Genomic DNA, 27,836 nt, shown 5'->3' with positions numbered 1-27,836 from the left:
TAGGGCTGAAAATTTTGGGACTTTCCTTCTGGAAGAAGACTGAGCCAAAGCCCCCCCCCACACCCACTACACCTCCAGAAAATTCAGAAGACCCACCCACTGCTGCTATCTTCCCAGCAGAAAAATGATGCAGTTTCTCCTCAAAACTCCAAAGAAAATAATAGACACCAATACTTTCTAAGTAATCTGGTCCGAGTTGAAACCTCTGTAGCATTCTAAGAAAAGGGAGGAGAGGCAGATTGCCCTTTCTGCATGAACTACAACAGCTCAATGCCACACCTTATACCTTCTAAGAGAAATGGTACAGCTCTTTGACAACTTTACAAATTTTCAAGTCACCAAATTTGTTTCAGATATATAAGTCCTGGACCTCACAACTCCCTCAATATTTTATTATACGTCAGCTCAGTAGTACCCAGTAATCTAATGGAAAAGTTACATAATAATCTACCAAGCTCAGTGAACCTATATGGTAATAAAGAAGATTCAACTAGCACCAACTACAGCCCAGTAATTCCTCAGACACTGACTATAATAACACCAGGCAGAGATATAACAATCATTTCAAATGGACCCCTTGTGGGGCCGGAGAGATAGCACAGCAACGTTTGCCTTACAAGCAGCCGATCCAGGACCTAAGGTGGTTGGTTCGAAACCAGGCGTCCCATATGGTCCCCCAGGCCTACCAGGAGCTATTTCTGAGCAGATAGCCAGGAGTAACCCTTGAGCACTGCTGGGTGTGGCCCAAAAACCAAAAAAAAAAAAAAAAAAAAAAAAGAAAACCTCAAATGGACCCTTGTTGATCTAAGTTTTAAAGATTCTATTTGCCTCTGCATCATAACAAAAAATATGAAAAAAATGTGTTAACATGGAAGCTTATGGTTGATGGAAAATTGGGGATACTGGTGAAGGGATTCACCCTGGTGCTGGGATTGATGTTTGAATATCTAGTGCCTGAAATAACTATATTATAAACAATTTGGTAAATCACAGTTATAATAAAAAGTAAGAAATAAAAAAGATCCTAATAAGCTAAAAAAAAAAAAAGAAAAACAACCAAATTAAAAACTAGTCTTACCTTCAACTGAAACCCAGTTTCATTCACTGTCTCCTTCCAGTTGCCTTCCTAAAAAGTAAATTTTAGAAATATCATAAAATAAAATAACACACAAGAAATATTCAAAATTAAATATTTTTCTTATTTCAGGGAAAAAAAGAAAAGAGTAAAAACCGTAAACTGGGGGCAGAGAGATAGTGGATGGACCCCGATTCGACTCCAGGCCTATATGGTCCCCCTGAGCCTGTCAGGGGTGATTTCTGAGATCAGAGCCAGGAATAACCCCTGGGCCCAGATGTGGCCCCCAAACCAAAATAAAACCCAAAAACTTCACTTTCGGGGCCAGAGAGAAACCATCTTGAATATCAAAGAGTATCACTGAATATCTTTTTGTTTTACTCCCCAAATACCTTGAAGTGTTCAGAGATCATTTTTGCATCTGCATTCAAGAATCACTCCCCGTAGGACATGAGTAACATATGGAGTGCCAGGGATCAAACCCAGGTTGGCCTCATACAAAGCCAGTATCCTACCTTCTATAACATCTCCAACTTAAATATTTTTAAGCACAAAACATTAAAGAATGAAGCCATCTAAAATCTTGAAATTAAAAATAATGAAATACATGTTAACAAAGCTGCTCCAAAAGAATCCTTAAAAGCATTTAACAGTTTAATTAAAGAAAAAAAATCCCATGTCAAATAAATGTCTAAAGAGATAAAGAAAAATACCTGTGTTAAAAACAAATAGAAGATTTTGTCTCTACAAAGTATGGGATGTGAAGCAAGTCTCAAGAGAAAGTTTTCTAAACCAATTCGTCGTCTTTCCACGAAATCTGGGTCCATGTTGTCAGCAGACAGTTTATGCCAAACAAATTCTGCCTAGGTAAATGAAACAATCATGAAGAATAATTCCAGTTTCAAATACTTGTAAACTATACAGTCATTTCATTCCTTACCCTCTTTTCTGGTAGAGGCGGAACAACAACATGTGGATAGTAAACTAGAAGATAGTTTCTCAGCAACTCAAACTCACTATATCGTCTCCAAAGTGAGTCTGTTAGAGTGCTCTGGCCATCAGTATGTTCAACAGACCTGAAAAGTAATGGAAGAAAAGTTATATTACTTTTGTAATACAAATATATAGAAGACTGAGCTGGAGCGATAACACAGCAGTAGGGCGTTTGCCTTGCAAGTGGCCTATCTGGGATGGACCCAGGTTCAATTCCCAGCATCCTATATGGTCCCCCAAGCCTGCCAGGAGTAATTTCTGAGCAAAAAGCCAGGAGTAACCTAGCGCCATCAAGTGTGGCCCAAAAACCAAACCAAACAAAAAAACAAATATATATTAGACTGCTTTTAAACTTTAAAAACTCATTTAATGAATGCTTACAAACTCTGAGAAACAGAGTTTTATTACTCTTTTTTTATTACTTTTTTTATTACTCTTATATGCTCGTTTTATTACTCTTTTACTTAATTAAAAATGTTTAATTTAGTCATTGTGAAATTAAAAATTATTCATGATTAGGTTTCAGGTATACAATGTTTCAACACTTATCCATTCACTAGTGTCCTCCATAACCCATTTGCCTCAGAGCCACCACTCTGTTCATACAAGAGGAGCTCTTATTTTTTTTTTTGGTTTTTGGGTCACATCTGGCAGTGCTCAGAGGTTACTCCTGGCTCTATGCTCACAAATCACGCCTGGCAGGCTCGGGGGACCATATGGGACACCGGGATTTGAACCAATGACCTTCTGCATGAAAGGCAAATGCCTTACCTCCATGCTATCTCTCCGGCCCCAAGAGGAACTCTTTTTTTTATGTATATGTTTTTGAACTGTGGTTTATACATAACGTTTTATGTATAATGAGGGTTTCAGGGGCCAGAGCAATAGCACAGAGGTAAGGTGTTTGCCTTGCACATAACCAACACAGGACAGACAGTGGTTCAAAACCCGGCATCCCATATGGTCCCCCGAGCCTGCCAGGGGTGATTTCTGAGCACAGAGCCAGAAGTAACCCCTGAGTGCTGCTGGATGTGACCCAAAAACAGAAACAACAACAACAAAAAAGAGGATTTCATACATAACATTTTATTACCATTCAGCATCTCCTCCCTGTTGAACACTTCCCTCCACAAGAGATGGTACTCCTCCTCCCAGTCCTATCCCCTAGCCCCTTATATGGCAAGTTTCCTACTTAATACCAGTTTTCATGTGCTTTATTTCCATTGTCTTTGGGCATCTGTTATTCTACCATTATGTTGCTATATAACCCTCATATGAGAGATCATTCTGTGTTGTGCACTCTTTCTTTGTCCATTCAACATGATATATTCTCATTCTCTCTCTTTCTTTCTCCATTCAACATGATATATTCTCATTCTTTCTTCTCTCTCTCTGCTCTCTCTCTCTCTCTCTCTCTCTCTCTCTCTCTCTCTCTCTCTCTCTCTTCCTCCCTCCCTCCCCCGTCACAAACATATTGGTTATTGGTTAACTTACCACCTCATCCCAAAGCCCTCAATCACTTTCTCTCTGCTATAATCTTTTTTATTTCAAAAGAGTCACATCAAAAAGATTCTAAAAGTCTCAATTATACTAAAATTCAATTAATATATAATAACTTATTTCATTATTTCATCAATATAGTTAAGCTGGCTTAGTGTTTCATTAAATATAAAGTTTTGTTGTGCTGTTGGTTTTTCTTTTTTAGAGGCCTCTCTATTGGCATTAGGGGAAATGAGAGCCGCTTCCAGATGATGATTAGCCTGACTGTAGGCCTGGAAGTTCTAACAATGCTACTTGGATCTATCAAAGTCCCCCAACATCTGTGAGAGGACCATGCAGTGTCAGGAATAAAACTTTGAGCATGTGCTTCTTCCCTTGGAACTACTTTAGAGAGACTAAATAAAAAAGTTTTAAGTGAACCTCTGACACAAATGGAGAATATTTATGTGAAAATCAAGACACTGCTAAATCATCAAATGAAGGTTATAGATATTTGAGATGCATCCAGATACTAGGAAATACTTGCAAAGCAAAATAAATTTGAATGAGGGAAAGGCTTAGAAAGACTTAGAAAATGCATATATTGCCTTACCTTTAGTATAAAGAGTGGTAAGCAGACTTTCAAATGTCACATTAATTTAGGGCTAAACTTATAGGGGCTGGAGATATAGTACAGTGGCTAAGGTGTTTGTCTTGCATACAGCTTATCCAGTTTTGATCCCCAGCACAGAATTAGCCCTCCAAGCTCCAACAGAAGTGATCCCTGAATGCAGTCAAAAGTAAGCCCTAAACACCACTGGGTGTGGCCCCCAAATTTCAATTTATATTTGGAGAAAGTGAGGGTAAAATCATATCAAGTACATGCAAGTTGTTTGATACATGTTGTATTTCTATTAGCATCATCACTGTTACAAAGCATCAGTCTTCTAATATTATCAGGTACTTCTTATTTCTCAGTCTCTCTCTCTCTCTCTTTTTTTTTTTTTTTTGGTTTTTTGGGCCACACACCGTGACATCAGGGGTTACTCCTGGCTATGCGCTCGGAAATCTCTCCTGGCTTGGGGGATCATATGGGACGCTGGGGATAGAACCACGGTCCGTCTAGGCTAGCGCCAACAAGGCAGAAGCCTAACCACTTGCGCCACCACTCTGGCCCCTCTCAGTCTAATTCTAAAAGGAATTAGTTCCTCAAAGAATTCTCATGAGACCACAATCCACATTTGTACACTAGGACATAAGGACACAGAAGTTATATCAACCTTAGAGTAAAATCTTAAGAAAGTAGATACACTATGCCATGCTGAGCTCAGCATGAGATGGTCAATGTTTAAAGATGCATGAAAATTTATTACTGATTTGTTGCATATTAATAGGAAACAATATAATATTAAAAATGCAAAAAGCTGGGGCCGGAGAGGTAACATGGAGGTAGGGTGTTTGCCTTGCATGCAGGACAATGGTTCAAATCCCAGCATCCCATATGGTCCCCCGAGCCTGCCAGGAGCGATTTCTGAGCGTAGAGCCAGGAGTAACCCGAGTGTTGCCGGGCACGAACCAAAAAAAAAAAAAAAAAAAACCTGAAAAAAAAATGCAAAAAGCTCCTATGACAAAATAACAGAATTAAATAAAAAAAATCTTTCTTTCCTTCAAAGTCATTATCAGTAGTCATCTAGAAATGATAGTTCAATTGTAGGGCACTTGCCTTGTACATAGCTAACTTGGGTTCAATCCCCAGCAACCCCAGAGGAATCTGTCAGGAGTATCCCTGAGCAAAGAACCAGGATTAAGACTAGAATAGATTTGGGTGTGACTCCAAAACAAAAAACAAGCAAAATCATTACCAACAGTAATACAGCGTACAAGCAGTATACCTACAAGGTTGTTAGAAGACCCAAGTATGTTTATTTTATTTATGTATTTATTTTTGATTTTAGGGTCACTCCTGACCTGGTGGTGCTTGGGTCATAGGTCTTACTCCTGACTCTGCATTCAGAAATTACTCCTGAAGGTGCTCTGGAGACCTGTGGGATTCTGGGATCAAACCCGAGCAGTCTGCATGCAAGGCAAATGCCCTACTCACTGCCCTATCCTCTGGTTCCCCAAGTATTTTAACTGCTGTGAAGGAACATCCGGAGGTGCTTGCAGGCCACAGGAAAAGCCTCAGTGGTGCTATGTATGGAGTTCATGAATTCACTGTGCACTGGCACTTGAATCATATCCCTAACACAGTATTTTTTTGGGGGGGGAGGGGGTCACACCCAGCAGTGCTCAGGGGTTATTCCTGGCTCTAGGCTCAGAAATCACCCCTGGAAGCTCAGGGGACCATATGGGGGATGCCGGAATTCAAATTCCTTCTGCATGCAAGGCAGCCTTACCGCTGTGCTATCTCTCCGGCCCCACAGTATTTTTAACTTTATTATAATACTGTGATTTACCACATTATTCATAATATAGTCATTTCAGGCATTAGATACCCAAAAAGAAATCCCAGCATCAGTGCGACCATCCCTTCATCAGTATAACCAGTCAACCACCCACCAACACTGCCTGCCTCCATGCAAATTTACTTAATATTGCTTGTTATGATACAAAGGCAATGGGAATGATCAAAACTTAAGTTAATACAGGCCAATCTAAATGATTATTCTATATCTCCAGGGTGTTACTAAAGTCAGTGTCTAAGGATTTATTGGGTTGTGGTTGAGCCTTCTCTACTCACTAAGTTGGGTAGATTACTATGTAATTTCCCCATCACATTTCCTGTGATACTACAGGCTGACACTATAAGATATTGAGGAATTGTGCAGTAACTTGCAGTCACACACTCCAGAATTTACAAATCTAAAACAAATTAAGTATCTTCAAAGTTTGACAAAGTTAAATCGCAGAGCTGGGCCTTTCTGTTGGAGGATGTCAGAGATTTGTTGGCATTGGGCTGCTGTAGTTAATGAAAAGGGCAATCTGCCTCCCTCCTTTGTGAGAATGCCACAGAAGTTAACAGCCCAGACTGGACTACCTGGGAAGTACAGTAGTCATCATTTTCTTCTGGTCACCGAAGAAATTTAGGAGATTATTTCTAGGACCAAGAAAATGGCTCAAATGACTCACGTTTTTACACACATGAGCAGGATTTTTTCTATCTAAACGTAGGCCTAACTATTTTATTTATTTCTTTAAGTCCTGGGGCTGTTGCCAGAGGAGCAGTTCAGGAGCTATTACTGGTTTTATGCTTATAAATGACCCCTGATCATGCTTTAGGTGATTATACATAGTGACAGAGATAGAACCAAAGTATGCCATATACAGGAAAATGTTTTAACATCTGCATTATCTCTCTAGCCCCTAGAGCTAATTCTTTCTTTTGGAGGGTGGGGTAGGGGAGTTGGGTCACACCCGGCAGCGCTCAGGGGTTACTCCTGGCTTTATGCTCAGAAATTGCCCCTGGCAGGCATGGGGAACCATATGGGATGCCAGGATTCGGACCATGGACCTTCTGCATGTAAGATAAATGCTCTCCGGCCCCAGAGCTAATTCTTAATTCTCATCACTCACCTTGTTTCAATGAGGTAAGCAGTATATGTTTCTTGCATATTCATAGCATTTCTTCCAGTTCTCTTTTCTGCTTCTGAAACACTAATTTCTATCTTCTTCAGCCCAAAATTATTTTCTCTCATCTGCAAAGAAAAAGTAGAAAAAAATTAATAAAGTATTGGTGGGAAATAAGCAATTAAAATAAAAGTAACTGGGGCCAGAGAGATAGCATGGAGGTAAGGTGTTTGCCTTGCATGCAGAAGGATAGGGGTTCGAATCCCGGCATCCCACATGGTCCCCCAAGCCTGCTAGGAGCGATTTCTGAGCACAGAGCCAGGAGTAAACCCCTGAGTGCTGCCAAAAACCAAATAAACTAAAATAAAAGTAATTATTAGTACATATTTTGGGAAAGTTTCTTAATTTCTTGCATTGCTAGGGGTTGCTAAATGATAGAAGCAAAAGATCTATCAGCATATTGCAGCACATTAAACTTTTTAGTAGCTGTTTTAAGATATATTTTGCCGGGGCTGGCGAGGTGGCACTAGAGGTAAGGTGTCTGTCTTGCAAGCGCTAGCCAAGGAAGAACCACGGTTCTATCCCCCAGCGTCCCATATGGTCCCCCCAAGCCAGGGGAAATTTCTGAGCGCTTAGCCAGGAGTAATCCCTGAGCATCAAATGGGTGTGGCTCCCCCCCCAAAAAAGATATATTTTGCCATAGCCCCCAGCCTACAGGCATGATGGCTGAATACCAGCAGGACTGCTATTGTGTAGGTCTAGCCTCCTCCAGGAAAAAGGGGGTACAGTCCTGGCAGACACTGCTGAAAAAAGCTAAGCTAGTTGTGTCCTAGGTTAGAGCTTGGCAGGATAACAACAATGAGCTTATTAAACATTTTTAATGCATAATGAGAATTAACAATGCCAAGTAGACGAAGAACTGTGTGCCTTTGCCCCTTGCAGTCAAACAAGAATTACTGGAACACACCCTATTTACCCTAAGCAGCTGGAAGAATCTACAATAATAGTTTTTCCAAGTTGATAGAATCTACAATTATATTTTTCCCAAGCTGGTAGAACCAACCACATTTTTTTTTTTTTTTTTTGCTTTTGGGCCACACCCGACGTTGCTCAGGAGTTACGCCTGGCTGTCTGCTCAGAAATAGCTCCTGGCAGGCAAGGGGGACCATATGGGACACTGGGATTCGAACCAACCACCTTTGGTCCTGGATCGGCTGCTTGCAAAGCAAACACCGCTGTACTATCTCTCCGGGCCCACCAACCACATTTTTTAGTACACTACACTACACTACATTTTTAGTATACTACATTACACTTAGTAATGTGTAGGTTATGAGAATATTTGGTCTTTTAATTACATCTGCCCTCTTTTTACAACAATCCCTTAATTTAGCATTAATAGACAATGGAGGGGCCAGAGAGATAGCACAGTGGTAAGGCATTTCCCTTGCATGCAGCTGATTCAAATCACATAGGTGGTTCGAATCCTGGCATCCTAGATGGTTCCCCGAGCCTTCCATGGGGGACTTCTGAGTGCAAAGCCAAGAGTAACCCCTGAGCACCGCTGGGTGTGGACCCCCCCCCAAAAAAAATAGACAATGAGAGCAATTTCTGAGCACATAGCCAGGAGTAACCCCTGAGGGTCACCAGGTGTGGCCCAAAAGCAAATAAAAAAAGAAAAAAGAAAAGAAAAGCAATACCTGGGGCTAGAGAGATAGCAGAGTGAGTAGACAGGTTGCTTACCTTGCATACAGCCTACCCAACTTAGATCACACCACTAGAAGTGAATTCCTAAACGAAGAGCATTGCCAAGTATGCCCCCCCCACTGAAAAAAAAAAGAGAACTAAAATTGAAATTTTTTAAAATAATAAAATAACATATCTTAATAGAAATAGCTCTGATGGGGGCCAGAACAATAGCACAATGGTAAGGCATTTGCTTTGCACACGGCCAACCTGGGTTCAATCCCGGCATCCCATATAGTCCCCCAAGACTGCAGGAGTGATATCTGGGCACAGAGACAGAAGTAACTCGAGAACTGCTAGATATACCTCCCCCCCCCCAAAAAAAATAGCATTGATTTCAACAACTGATTTCAAACCAAGATGCAAATCCCAGGCATACTAGTGACTAGTTTGTGACTTTGGGGCAAATAATTTCTCTCTGAGCTCTGGCTACCTCATCACTTTGTTTTGGAAGTCATTTTGAAAACTATATGAAAAGTAAACACACATAAACAACCTTTTACCTGGATTACTTATCTGTAACAGTAGCTATATTCACTACACTTAATACTAAATGACTTTACTTACAGTATTTCTCAAGGGGGCTGATAAAGATGTATGTATAGAAATAGGGAGGGGTAAAAATGAGTTAGTCCTTATGTTCTAGGTAGGATGTGGCTCATTTAAGCAGAATGTATGTCTCCCAGGTATGAAATCCAGGCTTTAAGCCCTGGCACTCTGTCCCTACCAAAATAAAAAAGATCTAATGAAGAGAAGATGTTGAAAGAATATGTGAATGCATATATCATGTTTTTTTTTTTAAATTTTTGTTTGTTTGTTTTTGGGTCACACCCAGCAGTGCTCAGGGGTTACTCTTGGCTCTATGCTCAGAAATTGCTCCTGGCAGGCTCGGGGGACCATATGGGATGCCGGGATTTGAACCACCGACCTTCTGCATGCAAGGCAAACACATTACCTCCATGCTCTCTCTCTGGCCCCATATATCATGTTTAACTCCTAATGATAGGGTTATATATATATGTAATCTCCTGAACAATGTCTGCAGTAATTTCTGATTCCTGAGTGCAGAGCCAGAAGTAAACCCTGATCATAACCAGAGATGTCCCCCACCAAAATGTAGTATTACTTTGCTAAATATCCGCAACACTGGCAAATATCTTAAATATTAAAAATATTAAATGTTAATAAGGCCAGAAAACATCAGATACTGATGATGAGAGTACAAATTAATTTCATCTCTTTGGAAAAAAATTTGGCTGCCCTCTATGGCATTCTCAGAAAATCAGGGTTGGGGGATGTGGGTGGGAGGGAGGAGGCAGATTGCCCCTTCTGCATGTACCTTCTGACAGAAATGGTACAGCTCTTTGACAACTTTACAAACTTTCCAAGTCACCAAATTTGTTTCAGATATATAAGTTTTGGACCTCGCAACACCTCAATGTTTTATTGTATTGTCAGCGCATAGTATCACAGAAAATCTGGTGGGAAAGTTATACCAAGCTCAGTGAACTAAAATGGTAATATAGAAGGTTCAAGTAGCACCAACTACAGCCCAGTAAATCCTTAAGACACTGACTTTAATAAGACCACGCAGAGATTGTACAACCATTTAAAACTGACCCTTGTTGATCTAAGTTTTGATGATTCCATTTGCCTCTGTGCTGTAACAAGCAATATCAAGTAAATTTGTTTGTGTCTGCACAGAGGCAGGTTTTGAGGCTGGATGAGAAACTGGGGACAATGGTGAAGTGAAGGTTACCCTCGTGGTGGAATTGATGTTTGAACATTTAGTGCCTGAAATGACTGTGTGTTGAGAAATCTGGTAAATCATGATGTTATAATAAAAATCAGAAAAAAAAATTGGGCCGGAGAGATAGCACAGCGGTAGGGCATTTGCCTTGCACGCAGCTGATTCAGGATAGATGCTGAATCCCAGCATCCCATATGGTTCCCTGAGCCTGTCAAGAGCAATTTCTGAACATAGGCCAGGAGTAACCCCTGGTGCTGCCGGGTGTGACCCAAATCCCCAATCCCCAAATTAAAAATGTAAGACCGGTGGGGCCAGAGAGATAGCACGGATGCCTTGCATGCAGAAGGACGATGGTTCGAATCCCAGCATCCCATATGGTCCCCTGTGCCTGCCAGGGGCGATTTCTGAGCGTAGAGCTGGAGTAACCCCTGAAATAAATATATACGCTCAGGTGGCCATTTGGAGACAAACCTAGGTCAAAAGAATACCTTCGTGGGTTAAGACCCATGTACTACCTCCCTGGCCCTAAAACAGTAATTTTTTAAAAGTAACAAGATTCTTGTAACAACCACTATATAGGGGGTGGGGTTGAGCAGCTGTGTATTAACTACAAAATGACCTACAAATATCAGTATAAATTAAATTCTATTTTGAACAGTCTCCAAAGCACAATATTGATCAAGTAAATTTTATAATTTTCAAAATTGTGTGGTAGAGAAGGTAAGGGACTTGCTTCTAGTGCGGTGGACCCAGGTTTGATTTCAGGCACCGCATAATGGTTCCTCAAGCACTGGCAGGAATAATCCCTTGAGCACTGCTGGGTGTGGACCAAAACAAACCCAAGGCTCTTTCTACTTCCTAATTTTTCTTTACCTATCTATCATCAGCTGGGAAGTTTTTATTAGCTCTAGGGCTGGTGCCAAAGGGTGTGGAGAGCAGACAGGCACTTCACTTGCATGTAGCAGACCTGGGTTCAATCCCCAAACTCTTTATGGTCCCCCAGAGTGACCCCAGAGAGCACAGACAGCAATAAGCCCTGGTTTACTGACTCAGCACCGTTACATGGGACCCACCCACTCCCAAAAGCAAAAAAAAAAAAAAAAAAAAAAACACTCAAAGAAGGCCAACTGGATGGGCCTGGTGGGTCTGACAGTCCGGCTCTAATGAATGAAGTTGCTTGCTCAGTTTTTTGGTTATTTTTTTTTTTGGTTTTTGGGTCACACCCTGCAGCGCTCAGGGATTCCTCCTGTCTCAGAAATCGCTCCTGGCAGGCAGGCTCGGGGGACCATGTGGGATGCCGGGATTCGAACCACCGATCTTCTGCATGCAAGGCAAACACCTTGCCTCCATGCTATCTCTCTGGCCCCGGGCTCAGCTTTTAGTAGCAGGGAAACGTGTGGAATGGAAGTGATGACGGGCTGTGTCCTCTCCCTCCTTTCCTGTCTCCAGCAACAAGGACATCACTCAAAAGTCTCCAGTGGGAACTAGAACGCAGCCCCCCGAAGAAAGAATTAGGGTGGCATAAAAAGTCTAAAAACAACAACAACAGGGGATGGAGAGATAGCATGGAGGTAAGGCATTTGCCTGGCATGCAGAAGGACGGTGGTTCGAATCCTGGCATCCCATATGGTCCCCTGACCCCTGCTGGGTGTGACCCAAAACAGGAAGGAAGGAAGGAAGGAAGGAAGGAAGGAAGGAGAAAAGAAAAGAAATGGATTATGCATGATCAAGTCAATAAAAGCTGTGTCTGGGGGCTGGAGATATAGCATGGAGGTAGGGAGTTTGCTTTGCATTCATGCAGAAGAACGGTGGTTCGAATCTCGGCATCCCATAGGATCCCCCTTTAGAGCCTGCCAGGAGCAATGATTTCTGAGCGTAGAAGAGCCAGGAGGAACCCCTGAGCACTGCCGGGTGTGAGTCAAAAAAATAATAACAATAATAATAATAATAATAAAATAAATTAAAAAATAATAAAGTTCCTGGGGCCGGAGAATTAACATGGAAGTAAGGCATTTGCCTTGCACGCAGAAGGACGGTGATTCGAATCCCGGCATCCCATAGGGTCCCCCCCTAGAGCCTGCCAGGGGCGATTTCTGAGCAGAGAAGAGCCAGGAGGAATCCTGAGCGCCGGGTGTAGACCCAAAACCAAAAAAATTTAATTAAATTAAAAAGCAAACATTTTTCTCACTTGCAATCTTGCAATTCTGCTGGGCTCTGACATTTTCCCTAAGGCCGGACCAACCCTCAGCAGCTCCCGGACTCCGCCCTTCTCAGCCCGCCCGGGCGCTGTCAAGCTCCGAGCCCAGGGCAGCCCTGGCCCACTGGCCAGGCCCGTCCATCACATCCAGTCCAACCCGCTAGGCCTCGCCGCCAGGCCCCAAGGCCTGCGCCGCCCCTCGGCTCACCGTGCCGTCTCCCGAGCCCTCTTCGCGGGGCGCCTCGGCCTCGCCCCCGACCGCGCTCTCCAGCCCGGAGGCGGAATGGCCCTGCGTGTCTCCGGGTGCCGACGGCAGCAGCAGCCCCTCCGGGTCCTGAGCTGGCTGCTCCATGGCTGCACTGGGGCGCCGGGGACCTAGTGCGCCTGCGCGGACGCGGCTCCTCCGGAAGACCCCGCCCACATCACACATTCGCCTGGCCCCGCCCCTTCAAGCTAAGCCACGCCCGGCCAAACCAAGCCCGGCCAACCCTAGCCAAGCCCAGCCAAGCTAAGCCCCGCCCAGTCAAACCAAGGCCAGCCCAGCCAAGCCCCGGCAACCTAAGACCCGCCCCCTCCAAGCCTTGCCCCGCCCCGCTCAGACAAGCCCCGCCCCGTTCGCGCTAAGACACGCCCATACAAGCTAAGACACGCCCCGCCAAGCCAAGCCCGGCCAAGCCAAGCCAAGCCCTGAGGCTAGGAACTTCCTCTAGAATTGGGTTGGGTTTTAAGAAAATAAAAGACATTCTTGCGGGGCTGGGCGGAGGCGCTAGAGGTAAGGTGCCTGCCTTGCCTGCGCTAGCCTTGGACAGACCACGACTCGATCCCCCGGCGTCCCATATGGTCCCCCAAGCCAGGAGCAACTTCTAAGCGCATAGCCAGGAGTAACCCCTGAGCATTACAACTATCATAACAATGTGAATGAATGAGGGAGTAGAAAGCCTGTGTAGAGCACAGGCAGGAGTGGGCTGGGGAAGAGGGAGATTTGGGACATTGGGGATGGGAATGACTGAAACCCAACCACAATCATGTTTATAATCAAGGTGTTTAAATAAATATATTAATTAAAAAAATAAACTGGGTGGGTCCAGAGAATTGGAGAAAGGTAGCCCACAAAACTAGTAGGCCTGTATATGAAGAAATCCGGGAAAACTTGTGGAGGGAGGGAGGAAGAGCAAAATATAAAGGCAAAATATTAAAAGTTAGGGAATGCATAAAAAAAAAAAAAAAAACAAAAAAAAAACCTTGGGGCCGGAGAGATAGCATGGAGGTAAGGCCTTTCATGCAGGAGGTCATCGGTTCGAATCCCGGAGCCCCATATGGTCCCCCGTGCCTGCCAGGAGCAATTTCTGAGCATGGAGCCAGGAATAACCCCTGAGCATTGCCGGGTGTGACCCAAAAACCACAAAAAAAAAAAAAAAAAAAAAAAAAAAAAACCTTGAAATTTAAAGAGAAATGGAAAGACCATAAGCTGACCTTTGTTTCAGCCTATCTTGTTAAAAGACATCATCGCCTCTATTTCTTTCCTTGAAAGGATTGCATAAATTATTAACTATGAGCAGGTTGAGTAATAGTCAGGAAATGGAAGAAGCACTTCCAAATGCTTGAGAGAGGTGAAGCCTTGGGTTCCAGCAGTGCTGGAGTTCAACTGAAGTGTTTCAAGGAAGACGGGGAACTGCAAGTTTTCTGCAAACGTCTGTTATTGACATTTTGGAACCTGTTTACTTGACAGTCATTAATTTTGGTAACCTAAAGGTCCCCTTTGTTTTTGGGGGACCACACACTGCGTTGCTCAGAGCTCACTCCTGGCTTTGGGCTCTTGGGCCCATAGATGGGGGTCAGGTATGAAACCTAGGTAGGTCATGTGCAAGGCAATCACACAACCTGCTACACTATCCCTCTGGCCCAAATGTGAAGGCCCTGACTGGATATGACAGACTGCAGTACCTCTGGTATCTATTATACAAAAGCTAGGCATCAAACGACCCAGGAGTAAAACTAATCTTTTTTTTATATATATAATTTTTATTTTGATCATAGTGGTTTACATGTTATTGACAATATTTTAAATATTTACATAACATCTGGGGGGGTTCCCATCACCAAATTTTCCTCCCTACACCTCCGTTTTTGTCCTATCTCCCGTATCCTCTTCCCTCACCCACAGGGCTGCTAGATTGTGTGGTCCCCTATGTACCTATCCTACTACATAGTAGTCTTGCATCTGATTGGTCTAGGTGCCTCCCTAATTTCCCCCTCTAACTGGGAGGCAGGCCTAGCTAGTTAAATTTGCGTGGTTTGGTTTGAAGAAGAGAAAAGTAGTAAACTGGTGTAAAAGTCTAATACTCCGAAAGTGGGCAGAGTCCTTCTAGAGGCTCTTATCATCGATTTGAAGGGTGAAGGAGGAAAAAGAAAATGAAACATTCCATCAGTACAAAAAAAAGAAAAAAAAACAGAACAAAACAAACAAAAAAAAACACAAAAAAAAAACAAACAAAAAAAAACACAAAAAAACAAAAAACAAAAACCGCCATGGTCTTGAGATAAGAAACATGACATAGCCCATAAAGAAAGAAAAGAAAAGAAGAGAAAAAAATAGGTATATCTGGGGACAATAGCTTCAATAACCACACCCAAACAGAGAAATCAACCAAAAATAGTTAGGTAAGTAAAAATAATAATAATAATAATAATAATAAATGAAGGTAAAAAAATAATATATAAAAAGTAAACCATGTTTTGTGCTATTTTTTTTTCCCTCCTGCCCTGGCACAGTAAATATTGGGGTCATTCGAGAAGGAATTCACTTGGCCTAAGAGTTATGGGTTTCTCCGTCCTTGGAGTATATTGTCATGGGATAAACTACAGACTCTGTTCAGGATCATTTACTCTCCCGGTGGTCTTTTGTCGTGTTAGGGAGACTTCTGTTCTGTTCTGGGTGTTACAATCAGACCTCTGTGTCTTGAGATCTCAGTATCTGCACAAATTCAGGGTTGGGATTTACGATGACATCAGTCTTTGTGGTTCAGGAGTTCTGTTCCCTCAGTGTTATTTTAATCCATCTTCTGTGGTTGGTGGTCTTGGTCTTTGCACTGTACCTAGGATGGCACTTAGGATAGCATCTTTCTTTGTGCTTTCAGAAGCCAGATTCCATTACAATTGTCTCTGGTAGACCTTTGGAAGTGGGGTTCATGGTTGTTGTGCAGGTCGTAGTTCAAACCCTAGACTAGGGCTTTTTTATTGGTCCCTCGGTGTATACCATCTGGTCCTGGTTCTAGCAGCCAGTCATCTGTTAATCGCGATCTTGGCTTTTGGATCTACCAAGGGTGACAAGTCTTCTGATTTTGTCTTATTGTTAGGTGGTAAGGTTGGGTAATCTGCTCTTAGGTCAAGTTGTTCCCAATTTTCCAGTTGTCAGGATATCATATTGGAGCTGGGACTTGTTGGTGACCCTGCCGTATTAAGGCTGTCCTGGCTGGGATCTGTTTCCTATAGTTGTGTTTCTATGTCAGGGATCCAGGGTTCAAGGCTGGACGGATGGTATCTAATCTCCTGAGGTCTAAATTGATTCCACATGACATTTTTTCAAGGTAGGAGATATCCCTGTATTGTAAACAACTATGGGTTCCCATCTCTAGTAGATAGGAGCTCTTTTTTTGTATGTAAGATTTTCCCCTTTTTTTAATGTGCCTTTGCAGGGGGAAATGGCTCTACCTTATATTGTCGGTGTATTTGGGGGTGGACAAAGGGGAAAACAAAAACAGGTCACATACCCAGAGAAGGTAAAAAAAAAAATATATATATATATATGTATGTATGTATATAGGCATAAAAATATGTGTTCACATATGTATGTAGGACACATTTAAAAATATAGTAAAAAACAAACAAACAAAAAACAAAAAAACAAAACAAAAAAAACGAAGTAAAGAAGTATTTAAAGGACCAAAGTGATGCAGTAGACTACTTTACATTTGGGGAAAAGCAAGTAAAGAGGTGGTATAATACAGGTCTTATGCTTATGTTGGAAGTACAGTTTTTCCCATTGTCTTTTGGGTTTTTCTTGTGGTGTGTGGGTTCCCAGGCACCTTTCCATCACGCCCCCTGACCTTCTTCAGATTGGCAAAAGGTTTGCGGCAGGGAGGTCCTGGAAGAGATCTTGCATTGGGGCTACTTTTGGGAGTAAGAGGAGTTTCAAGTAACAGTCCACGTTAGGGGGAGTTGATAGGGAGGGCCGCGCAGCATGAGTCCGCAGGGGGGTTGGCTGCCTTTTCTTGCCAGGGACGAGGTGTGGGTTTGACTGGGTGTCCCTTCTCTTGGGTGCTGGGTACTGGTTCGTTGGGGTAGGAGGTCGATCTTGTTGCCTAATAGATTAAGGACTGAGGGTGAAGAGTTTTAATATAGTGGGAGATCTGGATGGGATTGAGGGGTGGAGGGATAGTTGGATTCCAGAGCGGGGAAAGGGTAAGGTGTATGGAAGGGGTAGGAAGGGAGAAAAGAGAAAAATACATTAGAAAGAAAGGAAGAAGAGAAAAGATAGAAAGTAAAGAATAAAAAAGAGGGCCGGAGAGATAGCATGGAGGTAAGGCGTTTGCCTTTCATGCAGAAGGTCATCGGTTCGAATCCCGGCGTCCCATATGGTCCCCCGTGCCTGCCAGGAGCAATTTCTGAGCACGGAGCCAGGAATAACCCCTGAGCACTGCCGGGTGTGACCCAAAAACCACAAAAAAAAAAAAAAAAAAAAAAAAAAAAAAAAAAAAAAAAAAAGAATAAAAAAGAAAAAAAAAAGAAAGTGGTGAGAAGAAAGGAGAGAATAGCAAGGGAATGCTAGTTTGCTTGAATGTGTTCGATGAATAGAGCATGTAGTTTGAGTCTGTACGTCGCTGTTACTGCTTCGGTGGTCTGACTGGTCACGTGCTTCAATCCCTAAAAGAAGGTAAACCTAGAGATAAAGTGTATGTTAAAGAGTTTTCTCGGGGCCATCTCGTAGTTCAAACTAGGTATGGTATCTCGTGTGGTATCCCGAGCTGCCATCTTAGCTTGTCCGCCCTTTGTATCCAAGAACGCCCAAGCCTCACTGGCCGGCGCGCGGGGGTCCCTGGGGGGGGGGGGGGGGAGCCGGCCCAGACGCCGCGCAAGGGAACAGAAACTCCGTAAAACTAATCTTTAAACAAAACTGGCTATCAACCTCTAACACAATTTCCTCCTTCTGAAGGCTTTCCGGGACCTGATGACAAATGTCCCATTCATCTCTAAAAATCTTATATCAAATTCAAGTGCTACTATCACTTTATTCATGCATAAATTAGTAGAGTCAAAGACATCATACCGTGGGTAAGGTACTTGCCTTATACAAGCTCAACCCAGATTCAACACCAACCCCCATGTGGTCCTGAGTTCGCCAGGATTAGTCCAGAACTGAAAGGCCAGGAGTAAGCCCAGAACAGAGCTGGGTGTGGATACCCAAAAAAGTTCAATTATCACCTTCCTCATTAATTACACATTTGTCTGGCCAGTAAGACTTATTGGTTTGTTTGGGGGCCACACCCAGCAGTGCTCAGATGTTACTCCAGAATCTGCACTCAGAAATTAGTCCTGGTAGCCTCTGGGCACCAGGGACTGAAACTGGATTGACCACATGCAAGTCAAGCACTCTACCTGCTGTACTAGCTTGCTGGTCCCCAGACTTTGGAATCCTGTAAGAGAACCAATATTTTTTTTTTTATCTTTATTTAAGCACCTTGATTACAAACATAATTATAATTGGGTTTCAGTCATAAAAAGAACACCCCCCCTTCACCAGTGCCACATTCCCATCACCAATGTCCCCAATCTCACTCTCCTGCCGGTATTCTAGACAGGCATTCTACTTCTCTGACTCATTAACATTATCAACATAGGGCTTGAAGAGATAGCATAGGGCCGGGTAGGTGGCGCTGGAGGTAAGGTGTCTGCCTTGCAAGCGCTAGCCGAGGAAGGACCGCGGTTCGATCCCCCGGCGTCCCATATGGTTCCCCCAAGCCAGGGGCGATTTCTGAGCACATAGCCAGGAGTAACCCTTGAGCGTCAAACGGGTGTGGCCCAAAAACAAAAAAAAAAACAAAAAACAAAAAAAAAAAAAAAAAAAAAAAAAAAAAAAAAAAAGAGATAGCATAGAGGTAGGGCTTTTGCCTTACACACAGAAAAATGGTGGTTCGAATCCCAGCGTCCCATATGGTCCCTTAAGCCTGCCAAGAGCAATTTCTGAGCATAGAGCCAGGAGTAACCCCTGAGCACTGCCAGGTGTGACCCAAAAAACAAAAACAAACATTATCAACATAGTTCTCAGCTTAGTTATTTCTCTAACTGCACTCACCTCTCTTTGTGGTGAGCTTCATATCGTAAGCCGATCCTTCCAGCCCTCAGCTTTATTGTCTTTGGGCATTATTACAATAATTTTTTTTATTTTTCTTAAAACCTATAGATGAGTGAGACTATTCTTTTTTTTTTTTTTCTTTTTTCTTTTTGGTTTTTGGGCCACACCCGGCAGTGCTCAGGGGTCACTCCTGGCTGTCTGCTCAGAAATAGCTCCTGGCAGGCACAGGGGACCATATGGGACACCGGGATTCGAACCAACCACCTTTGGTCCTGGATCGGCGGCTGCTTGCAAGGCAAACGCCGCTGTGCTATCTCTCCGGGCCCGAGTGAGACTATTCTGTCTATCCCTCTCCCTCTGACTTATTTGACTTAGCATAATAGTTTCCATCCGTGCATACAAAAATTTTATGACTTCAACTCTCCTGATAGCTGCATAATATTCCATTGTATACGTACCACTATTTCTTTAGCCATTCATTTGTTGAAGGGCATCTGGTTGTTTCCAGATTCTGACTATCGTAAATAATGCTGCAATGAATATAGGTGTGAGGAACGCATTGCTGTATTGTGTTAGCCCCCTAACAATTTATTTTTTTGTTTTGTTTTTGTTTTTGAGTCACACCCGGCAGCGCTCAGGGTTCCTCCTGGCTCTACACTCAGAAATCGCTCCTGGCAGGCTCGGGGGATCATATCGAATGCCGAGATTCGCAACACCGTCCTTCTGCATGCAAGGCAAATGCCCTACCTCCATGCTATCTATCCGGCCCCTCATCTATGGGTTTTAAGAAAAATAAATGTAGTCCTTTGCATATCTCCCTGGCCAGGAAAATAAGAACTTTAAAAAAAAAGTAGTAGTGAGGAAATGGCTCAAAGACAGGGGTACATGCTTCACAGGCAGGAGTCCCAGGCTTAATCTCCAGCTCCACTGATTTTGACACCCACTTCCCCTACCCCCCAAAAGGAACTTAGAGAGAATATCAATATCCTTCTTAACAATTCCATGAAATATGAAGTTATTAAAATACAAACTTTAATTTCTTCCTACTCATACAAACAGACAAAGACATTACTGCTCCTTAAGTTTTATTATTTTTCAATCTTCCAACACATAAACTATAATTCATTTTGAGATTTTTTCAGTGCGTTTTCACAGCAAAAATGAATGAGGAATTATTAAAAGGTTGTACATAAACAAATTATTTTCTTTTAATTTACAATTTGTTGACAGCATCGTTTTGCTCTTTTCATCCTCTTAACTCCTTCAATAGAACACAATTTATCAGAATGCAAAGCTTAAACTTCTTATGATGATGGAGCAGATGCAGCCACCTACAATGGCTGATGAATAACAGGATATGTTACACACTGATTGGAAGACCACATCAGAAGGAAGAGAGTAAGGCACCACGCTTGAAAAATTAAGGTAGCTTGCAGTAACAAGTGCCGAGCACCACCAGTAGGTGCTCAATAAATACTTGAATGAATGATGAAAGCCATCATTAGCACTATTCTTTTCATTGCCAGTAATTCAACCTCAGTAAAATACTTATTTTTAAAAAATAATTGTACCTGAAAGCAACTTCCTGATATCTTTTAGATCCTGATAATTTTTTATTACATACTTTATTCAGCATTTGAGTTTCCTTGGGGGAAAAAAAATACCCACAAATACACCAAGTGCCCCCCACATACACACGATCTTCATACCTTCCTTACATGTGATAGTCACGTATATAACTTTTGAATTACTGACAAGTATGAATAGCTGTTGTAAATTCTGAACAACCACAGGTAAGACAAAGCATACTTATCCAGAGGGATAGCACATAATACTGGATATCAACCTATAAGTGAAAAAACAAGGTAAGAAGAAAATAGTAACAGTTTCATCTTTTAATATTTACTATGTTCTTTAATGCCTCAGTTCCTCAGAAATGTTCAAATCTTACATTGACATGAACACATTTTTAAAAGTGTCTTTTGAGTATAATGTTTAATAAACCAAGCTATTGAAAATTGTTCTGAAAATTTTCAAGTCAATATTTTTTCAAGTATATTAAAATTCTCAGAAGAAAAAATTCTTCATGGTTATAATTCTAATCAATTTATAAATATATTTTCTAAAAGAGAGTTCCAGAGGTGGAAAATGAACAAGTTCCTCGGGCATATGGATGCAGTCTTTTTGGAAAGAACAGATGCCTTGTTACTACCACTAGGTTGATTTTTAACACTGATTTCAGGCACAATGGATGAATCCACTTCTAGGTCATCTTTCTCCTCTTCATGGTTTGTTTATAAGAGTAGTGTATACTTCAGTTACTGACAGAAAGCAAAGCACAAACTCAGAAAGAGACTTCACTTCTCACTATAAAGAAATAAAAATCACTGAGCTCTCACTGCTGTATATATCGGTTGCCCCCGAGCAAAAATAGGGGGTTTGAAGTTAGCTTTAGGAATAGGAATGGAAAAAAGATTAATCACCTAATAATTCAGGTAAAAGGTTTCAAGATGATATTGCTCACATCACGTGAACAGTGAGGTGAGAGGTCCATCGTGCTTCTTCGAACACTTTGGTCTGTGATAGTCCTATGGAGGTCTAAAAGGTACATTCATGTTTACCTAATTTCAGTCTGTGCAATCAGGAAGCAGGTCGCTCAGTGCAATGACTCCATTCTGGGAGGGTTGAGGGTAAACAGAAGAACCTCCTTTGGTTTAGCTATCATGTGTCACTCTGCAGTTTGTGAGGTCGGAATTATTTTCCAAAGGGGCTTATGGTAAATCCAGCCATCTCCCTGTAATAAGGAGAAAATAAGTCAAAGAACCATCCCTCTAATACAGGGGTCTCAAACTCAATTTACCTGCGGGCCGCAGGAGGCAAAGTCGGGTTGATCCTTGAGTGCAAAGTCAGTAGTAAACCTTGAACATTGGGGGGTGTGACCAAAACAAAAAAAGATTCCTCTAGGGCAGGGCCACAAAATGTTGTACGAAGGGCCGTTTGTGGCCCGAGGGCTGCGAGTTCGAGACCCCTGCAATAGCTTCAGAATGAGAAGCAATAACAAGAAGCAATATTGAAATGGAATTTAAAACCTCTGCCTGCCAGGAGCTATTTCTGAGCAGACAGCCAGGAGTAAGCCCTGAGCATCGCCGGGTGTGGCCCAAAAACCAAAAAAAAAAAAAAAAACCTCTGCTTAAGAGGGTACAACCAGAAACCTGACTGCAACAACCTCGATTGTGAAGAAATTTTTCTTTGTGTGTGTGTGGGTTTTGGGTCACACCCGGCAGCGCTCAGGGATTCATGACGGGATTCGAACCACTGTCCTTCTGGTCAAAGGCAAACGCCTTATCGTTGTGCTATCTCTCCAGCCCTCCAGCCCGGATTGTGAAGAACTTTTACTAGGACCACAAAGAAAGACTTTGGGATTAGATAACTTAGCATGCCTGGAGCCTATATTTGGTCTTATGCTGGGATGCTTTACGGGTAGGGTCTCCCTGTTTTTAGATCATAGGTATTTTTTCCTTTCTATTTCCCCCATATTTTGCTGGGCCTATGCAAAAACAACAAGAACAACAAAAAAACCCTGCCCACACACACCCCTTTTTTTCTTTTATATCTTTTAAATAGTTATTCCTGCCTTTTTTACAGATTACTTTGTTTTACCACATATTCCTATAAAACTAAAAAGTTTTCTATAAAACTAAAAAGAAAGGAATAAAGAAAGGCTGGGAGCCTAGGGCCAAGTGGTCTCGAATTGGTGGGGAAAGAAATAAGGACAGAAGAAGCCGGAACGGTGGTGCAAGACGTAAGGCGTCTTGCCTTGCAAGCCCTAACCTAGGACGGATGGCAGTTCGATTCCTAACCCCAGCTTCCCATAGGTTTCCCCAAGCTAGGGGCGATTTCTGGGTGCAGAACCAAGAGTAAACCCCTGGGCATCACCTAAAAAATAAAAATAATTGCCCTTTTCGTGCTCACTTCAGCAGCACATATACTAAAATTGGAACGATAAGATTAGCATGGCCCCTGCACAAGTATGACACGCAAATTCGGGAAGTGTTCCATATTAAAAAAAAAAAAAAGAAATAAGGACAGAACTAAAAATCCAAGCCAAAGTAAATCATGGGACCTAAACTTTAACAATCTAAACTTAAAGGAGCCTGTTACACTAGCAGGCCAGGGGGCAAAGGATGGTGGTATAGGATGCATTCTGGGTCCATTGGTGGAGGAAGGTTGACACTATTGGTGGGAATGGCCTTAACTCACTGTATATCTGAAATTCAACTATGGAAGACTCTGTAGATCACAACTGTTTCAATAAAATAAAATTTAAAAAAAATTTAAAATGAGGATACAAACAACAGATCTGGGATATGTGTAAAATAAAAGAGAGGAAATGGAAGATCTAATAAGTGTCAGAAATAAATAAGTGGTCAGGAAAAGATGGCTAGGATTAAATATTATAATGACTTTAATTTACTTTTCCCAAGTTATTTTATCTTGTCTTTTTTACAGAAAGAGACTGAGAACTAAAGCACTCAAAGCACTCACTCAACTGAGAACTAAAGCATCAAACAAGTGAAAAGCCTGTTACTCAAAACCACATATATGAAATATCTACCTATGAAACATTCAGCATTTTGTTGAAGTATGACAGAAGCCACAAAAATTGGCATTTCAATAACTACCATAACAAAGACCCAGATATAAGAGCAATAGTTTGAAATCTGCTATGAGTCATGTGAAACCAACCAATCACCTCAGGAGGGCTCATCTCCATAGCAGCCTCACAAGTATCCTGCAAGACTTCTTAGGTTAGAGGACACAAGGTCAAGTCATACATAAGATAAGGGTAGGCTGCCCCAGGGGCTTGATAGGATGACAATACTAATATGATGACATGAAGTTAATCCATGTGTCATGGCACAAAAAGAAAAGACTGCATAGATCTTTGGACCCTTGCCTTGGTCAATAACAAAATTGTTTAATGCATCAGGCATATAATTTAGATAGAAAGAAATGGACAATTTAATTTATTTATTTTTCTTCCCTCTCCCAAAACTGACAATTTTATTGGTCATTGCTTTGCACAGGACTGGCTGGGCTTTGATCCCCAGTCTCCATACAGTCCTCAAAGCCCCACCAGGAGAATGCAGAGCCAGGAATAAGCCCTAAGCCTAATAGGCTGTGGCTCCTCAAAAACCAAAATAAAAGTTTTCAGAAGTGAAGACTCAATGCAGCCCAAAACTAAGTATGTTATAAGACACATATTTTACGAAGATCATTCTATGAAAAGTATGGTGGTACTTTTTCGTGTCTGGTTACTTTATTTTTTCTTTGCCACACCTAGTAGTGCTTAAGTAGACATGTAGTGCTGGAGAACAAAACCGGGGTTCTCTCAAGCAAAGCACATGCTCCATCCAACCCTTTGAGCCATTTTCTTACACTCTCAAATTGATACTGACAAATCATTGAAAGTGCTTGGTTAGTTGAACTTTTTTTTTTTTTTTTTTTTTGGTTTTTGGGCCACACCCGATGGTGCTCAGGGGTTACTCCTGGCTGTCTGCTCAGAAATAGCTCCTGGCAGGCACGGGGGACCATATGGGACACCGGGATTCGAACCAACCACCTTTGGTCCTGGATCGGCTGCTTGCAAGGCAAACACCGCTGTGCTATCTCTCCGGGCCCGGTTAGCTGAACTTTTAAAACAACTTATGGGGCCGGAGAGATGGCACTGTGGTAAGGCCTTTGCCTTAGACGCAGAAGGACGGTGGTTCAAATCCCGGCATCCCATATAGTCCCCTGAGCCTGCCAGGAGCATTTCTGGCCATAGAGCCAGAAGGAACCCCTGAGCGCTGCCGGCTGTGACCCAAAAAGCAAAAACAAAAACAAAAACAAAAAAGACGAAAAAAAAAATCGACTTAAACAGGGTCGGAGAGATAGCACAGCAGTAAGGCATTTGCCTTGCATTCAGAAGGATGGTAGTTCAAATCCTGCTGTCCCATATGGTCCCCCAAGCCTCCCAGGGGCCATTTTTGAGCATAGAGCCAGGAGTAGCCCTTGAGTACTGCCAGGTGTGATCCAAACACCAAAAACCAAAAAAAAAAAAAAAAAACTTATACAGGGGCTGGAGGGTTAGCACAGTGATAAGGATTTGCCTCGCAAGCAGGCGATACAGGATGCCAGGAGCTATTTCTGAGTGTAGAGTCAATAGTAACCCTTGAATGCAGCTGGGTGTGGCCCCAAAACAAAAAAAAAACAAAATAAAAGACATTCAAGTGAAAAGTAAAAGTTCAATGAAGTCCTTAATAAGCAAGGATTCTCACAAAGAGGATAACGTGTTTTGGTGTGGAGTTATGTACGTCATACCTCTTTAATAAAATACTTTGTTTTCCAGGGTGTGCCTGTTTCCACTCGATGCCTTTCTTCCGTCCGCTGGCGTTCTTCCAGGGTACGCTTATGCTCTGTGGCCTTATCAATTTCAGATTCCCTCAGTGAGTCTGTCACATTTTTCCATAAGCGTCTGAAATCAGAAAATATTCTTTTAAAAAACACTGGCATTCTTAAAACTAACAGTAAAATAAAATACTTTATTTCCTATACAAGATCTATATATTTCATGGTTATAAATTAAAAAAAAAATCACCAAAAATCAAATACTATGCCACTGATTTTTTTTCCCCAGGATGCTGAGGCTAAAAGTACTTCTTTTAAAATTAAGACTAAGCCAGAGCAATAGCATAGTGGGTAGGGAACTTGCCTTGCAAGCAACATACCTGGGTTCTATCCCTATCACTTCATATGGTCCCTAGCCTGCTAGGAATGATCCCTGAATGCAGAACCAGGAATCAAATCGGGTCCCTCCCAGGTCAGAAGCACGCAAGGCAAATACCTCACTGTTGTGCTATCTCTCCAGCCCTGTTTTGCTTTTAGTAAAGAATATCCTATGACCCAAGTTGCAAATCAGGGAAAAGACAGCATAAGCTAAAGAGCTTTGGCATCTTTTCTGAATTAATATGAAGATAACATACCTGGATTCAAATGGATCCTGCTTCTCGAGAGGTCTTACTCTTTTTTTGGTCACTGCCAATTTAGTCAAGTCCACATACTTGGTCTCTCCACTGCTGTAAGTGAACTCAAGAACACTATTCCATTCCCCTTGTACTCTGCACACCACAGTGTTGGTGAGATTATGCTTCACTTCCCCTGTAACCCTGGATGAAGACAGGAAAAAGTGATAATGGGTATGGTATGTTTTATAGGACTCTGAAACCCAATAATGTAACTCTGAATTCAGTGTACAAGTTCAGTCAAAATCAGACTTTTTAATAAATCTTACAACTTGCTAGATAAGTTTTTTTTAAGTACCATCAATTTTATTTTTATCTTTTGAGTTATTTGGGGGGGGGGGGTGTCACACCCAGTGGTGCTCAGGGCTCTGCACTCAAAAGTCATTCCTGACAGGCTCAGGGGACCATACGGGATGCCGGGTTTCAAACCAGGGTCTGTTTTGTGTTGGCAGCATGCAAGGCATATGCCTCACCACTGTGCTATCATTCCGGCCCACCAACAATTTTATTATGCAAAAAGAATACCGAAAACCAAACTAGAGACTTAATTACTATTTCTGTTAACAGGTAACTATTTCAAAGCATGATCTTTAAAATGCTTGCTATGAATAAAATTGTTATATAAAAATAAATGTGAAAAATATTAACATTTCTTCTTATAGTTACATGCTATATTAAAACATTTTTGGTATTTTTAAAATATTAGTTTTATTTAAAAATATGGGTTCTCTATACAATTCTAGATATGTAAAAATTCTATACAAAGGCACGTAAGTAAACACCTTTTTTTTTGTTTATCTTGGGGGCCATAGGATGATGGTCAGGAGTTACTCCTGGCTCTGTACTCAGAAATTACTTTTGGCAGTGCTCAGAGACTAAATGGGATACTGGGGATTAACCCTAGGTTAAATGTGTACAATTCAAGTACCCTATCCATCATATGACCACTCCAGCCCCCCGAACTGTTTGTTTGTTTGTTTGTTTTTGGACCACACCCAGAGGCACTGATGGGTTATTCACTGGCTCTGCGCTCAGAAATTGCTCCTGGCAGGCTCAGGGGACCATATGGGATGCCTGGAATTAAACCGGATCCTTCCAGGGTCAGCCGCATTTAAGGCAAATACCCTATGGCTGTACTATCTCTCCAACCCCATCTCCCATACTTTTAAATTGAATATAGAAAGCAGAAAAATCAATAAGAAAAACATACAAGATACATTTAAAAAGTTTAACTTCCAGGGAAATAACTCTGTGGGTTGGAGTAAGTTCAAGAGTCCCAGATTTAATTCAATAGTATCAAAGCACCAAGCTGGAATAGCTACTAAATACCACCAAAAGAAAAAAAATTAGTAGCATATAAAAATTTTTGTCATCAACACAGAACTCAGAGAACTTAAATACAACTTAGAACAGAGGTTAGATACTAACTTAACATAGAAGACATAAATACGTCTATTGCTAAAGGTTTCATGAGAGGTTATAGCTCAAAGGACTCAAAGTGATATAGCACAAGTGAGTTGAGCATGGCCAGATATGTTGCCACTCTCCCCCAATTTTTTAATCTAAGGAGCTATCTGGCTGGTCTATCAATAAATAAATGACAGCTCAAAAAT

At 41.9% G+C, this 27,836-nt stretch overlaps 2 protein-coding genes and 1 pseudogene across 2 annotated transcripts in view; 1 reads left to right on the top strand and 2 right to left on the bottom strand.

Annotated features, from left to right (window-relative positions):
* Positions 1-13,172, bottom strand: part of SNX4 (sorting nexin 4) — a 48,385-nt gene extending 35,213 nt beyond the window's left edge. The window contains exons 1-5 of the mRNA XM_049785912.1: positions 13,016-13,172; positions 7,121-7,242; positions 2,016-2,151; positions 1,789-1,938; positions 1,079-1,126 (exon numbers count right to left, since the gene is read on the bottom strand). Coding sequence (XP_049641869.1) covers positions 1,079-1,126; positions 1,789-1,938; positions 2,016-2,151; positions 7,121-7,242; positions 13,016-13,159 — 600 coding nt within the window. The 5' untranslated portion in view covers positions 13,160-13,172. The remainder of the gene's footprint in view (positions 1-1,078; positions 1,127-1,788; positions 1,939-2,015; positions 2,152-7,120; positions 7,243-13,015) is intronic.
* Positions 13,173-20,231: 7,059 nt separating this feature from the next.
* The window catches only part of OSBPL11 (oxysterol binding protein like 11), a 70,554-nt gene continuing 62,949 nt past the window's right edge, over positions 20,232-27,836 (bottom strand). Inside the window, 3 exon segments of the mRNA XM_049785890.1 lie at positions 20,232-21,953; positions 25,523-25,676; positions 26,185-26,367. Coding sequence (XP_049641847.1) covers positions 21,888-21,953; positions 25,523-25,676; positions 26,185-26,367 — 403 coding nt within the window. The 3' untranslated portion in view covers positions 20,232-21,887.
* On the top strand, positions 23,124-23,224 carry LOC126026840 (uncharacterized; annotated as a pseudogene).

Source organism: Suncus etruscus, chromosome 13 (assembly GCF_024139225.1).
Source record: "Suncus etruscus isolate mSunEtr1 chromosome 13, mSunEtr1.pri.cur, whole genome shotgun sequence".
Taxonomy (NCBI): Eukaryota; Metazoa; Chordata; class Mammalia; order Eulipotyphla; family Soricidae; genus Suncus; species Suncus etruscus.
This window is presented reverse-complemented; position numbering and strand designations above follow the sequence as displayed.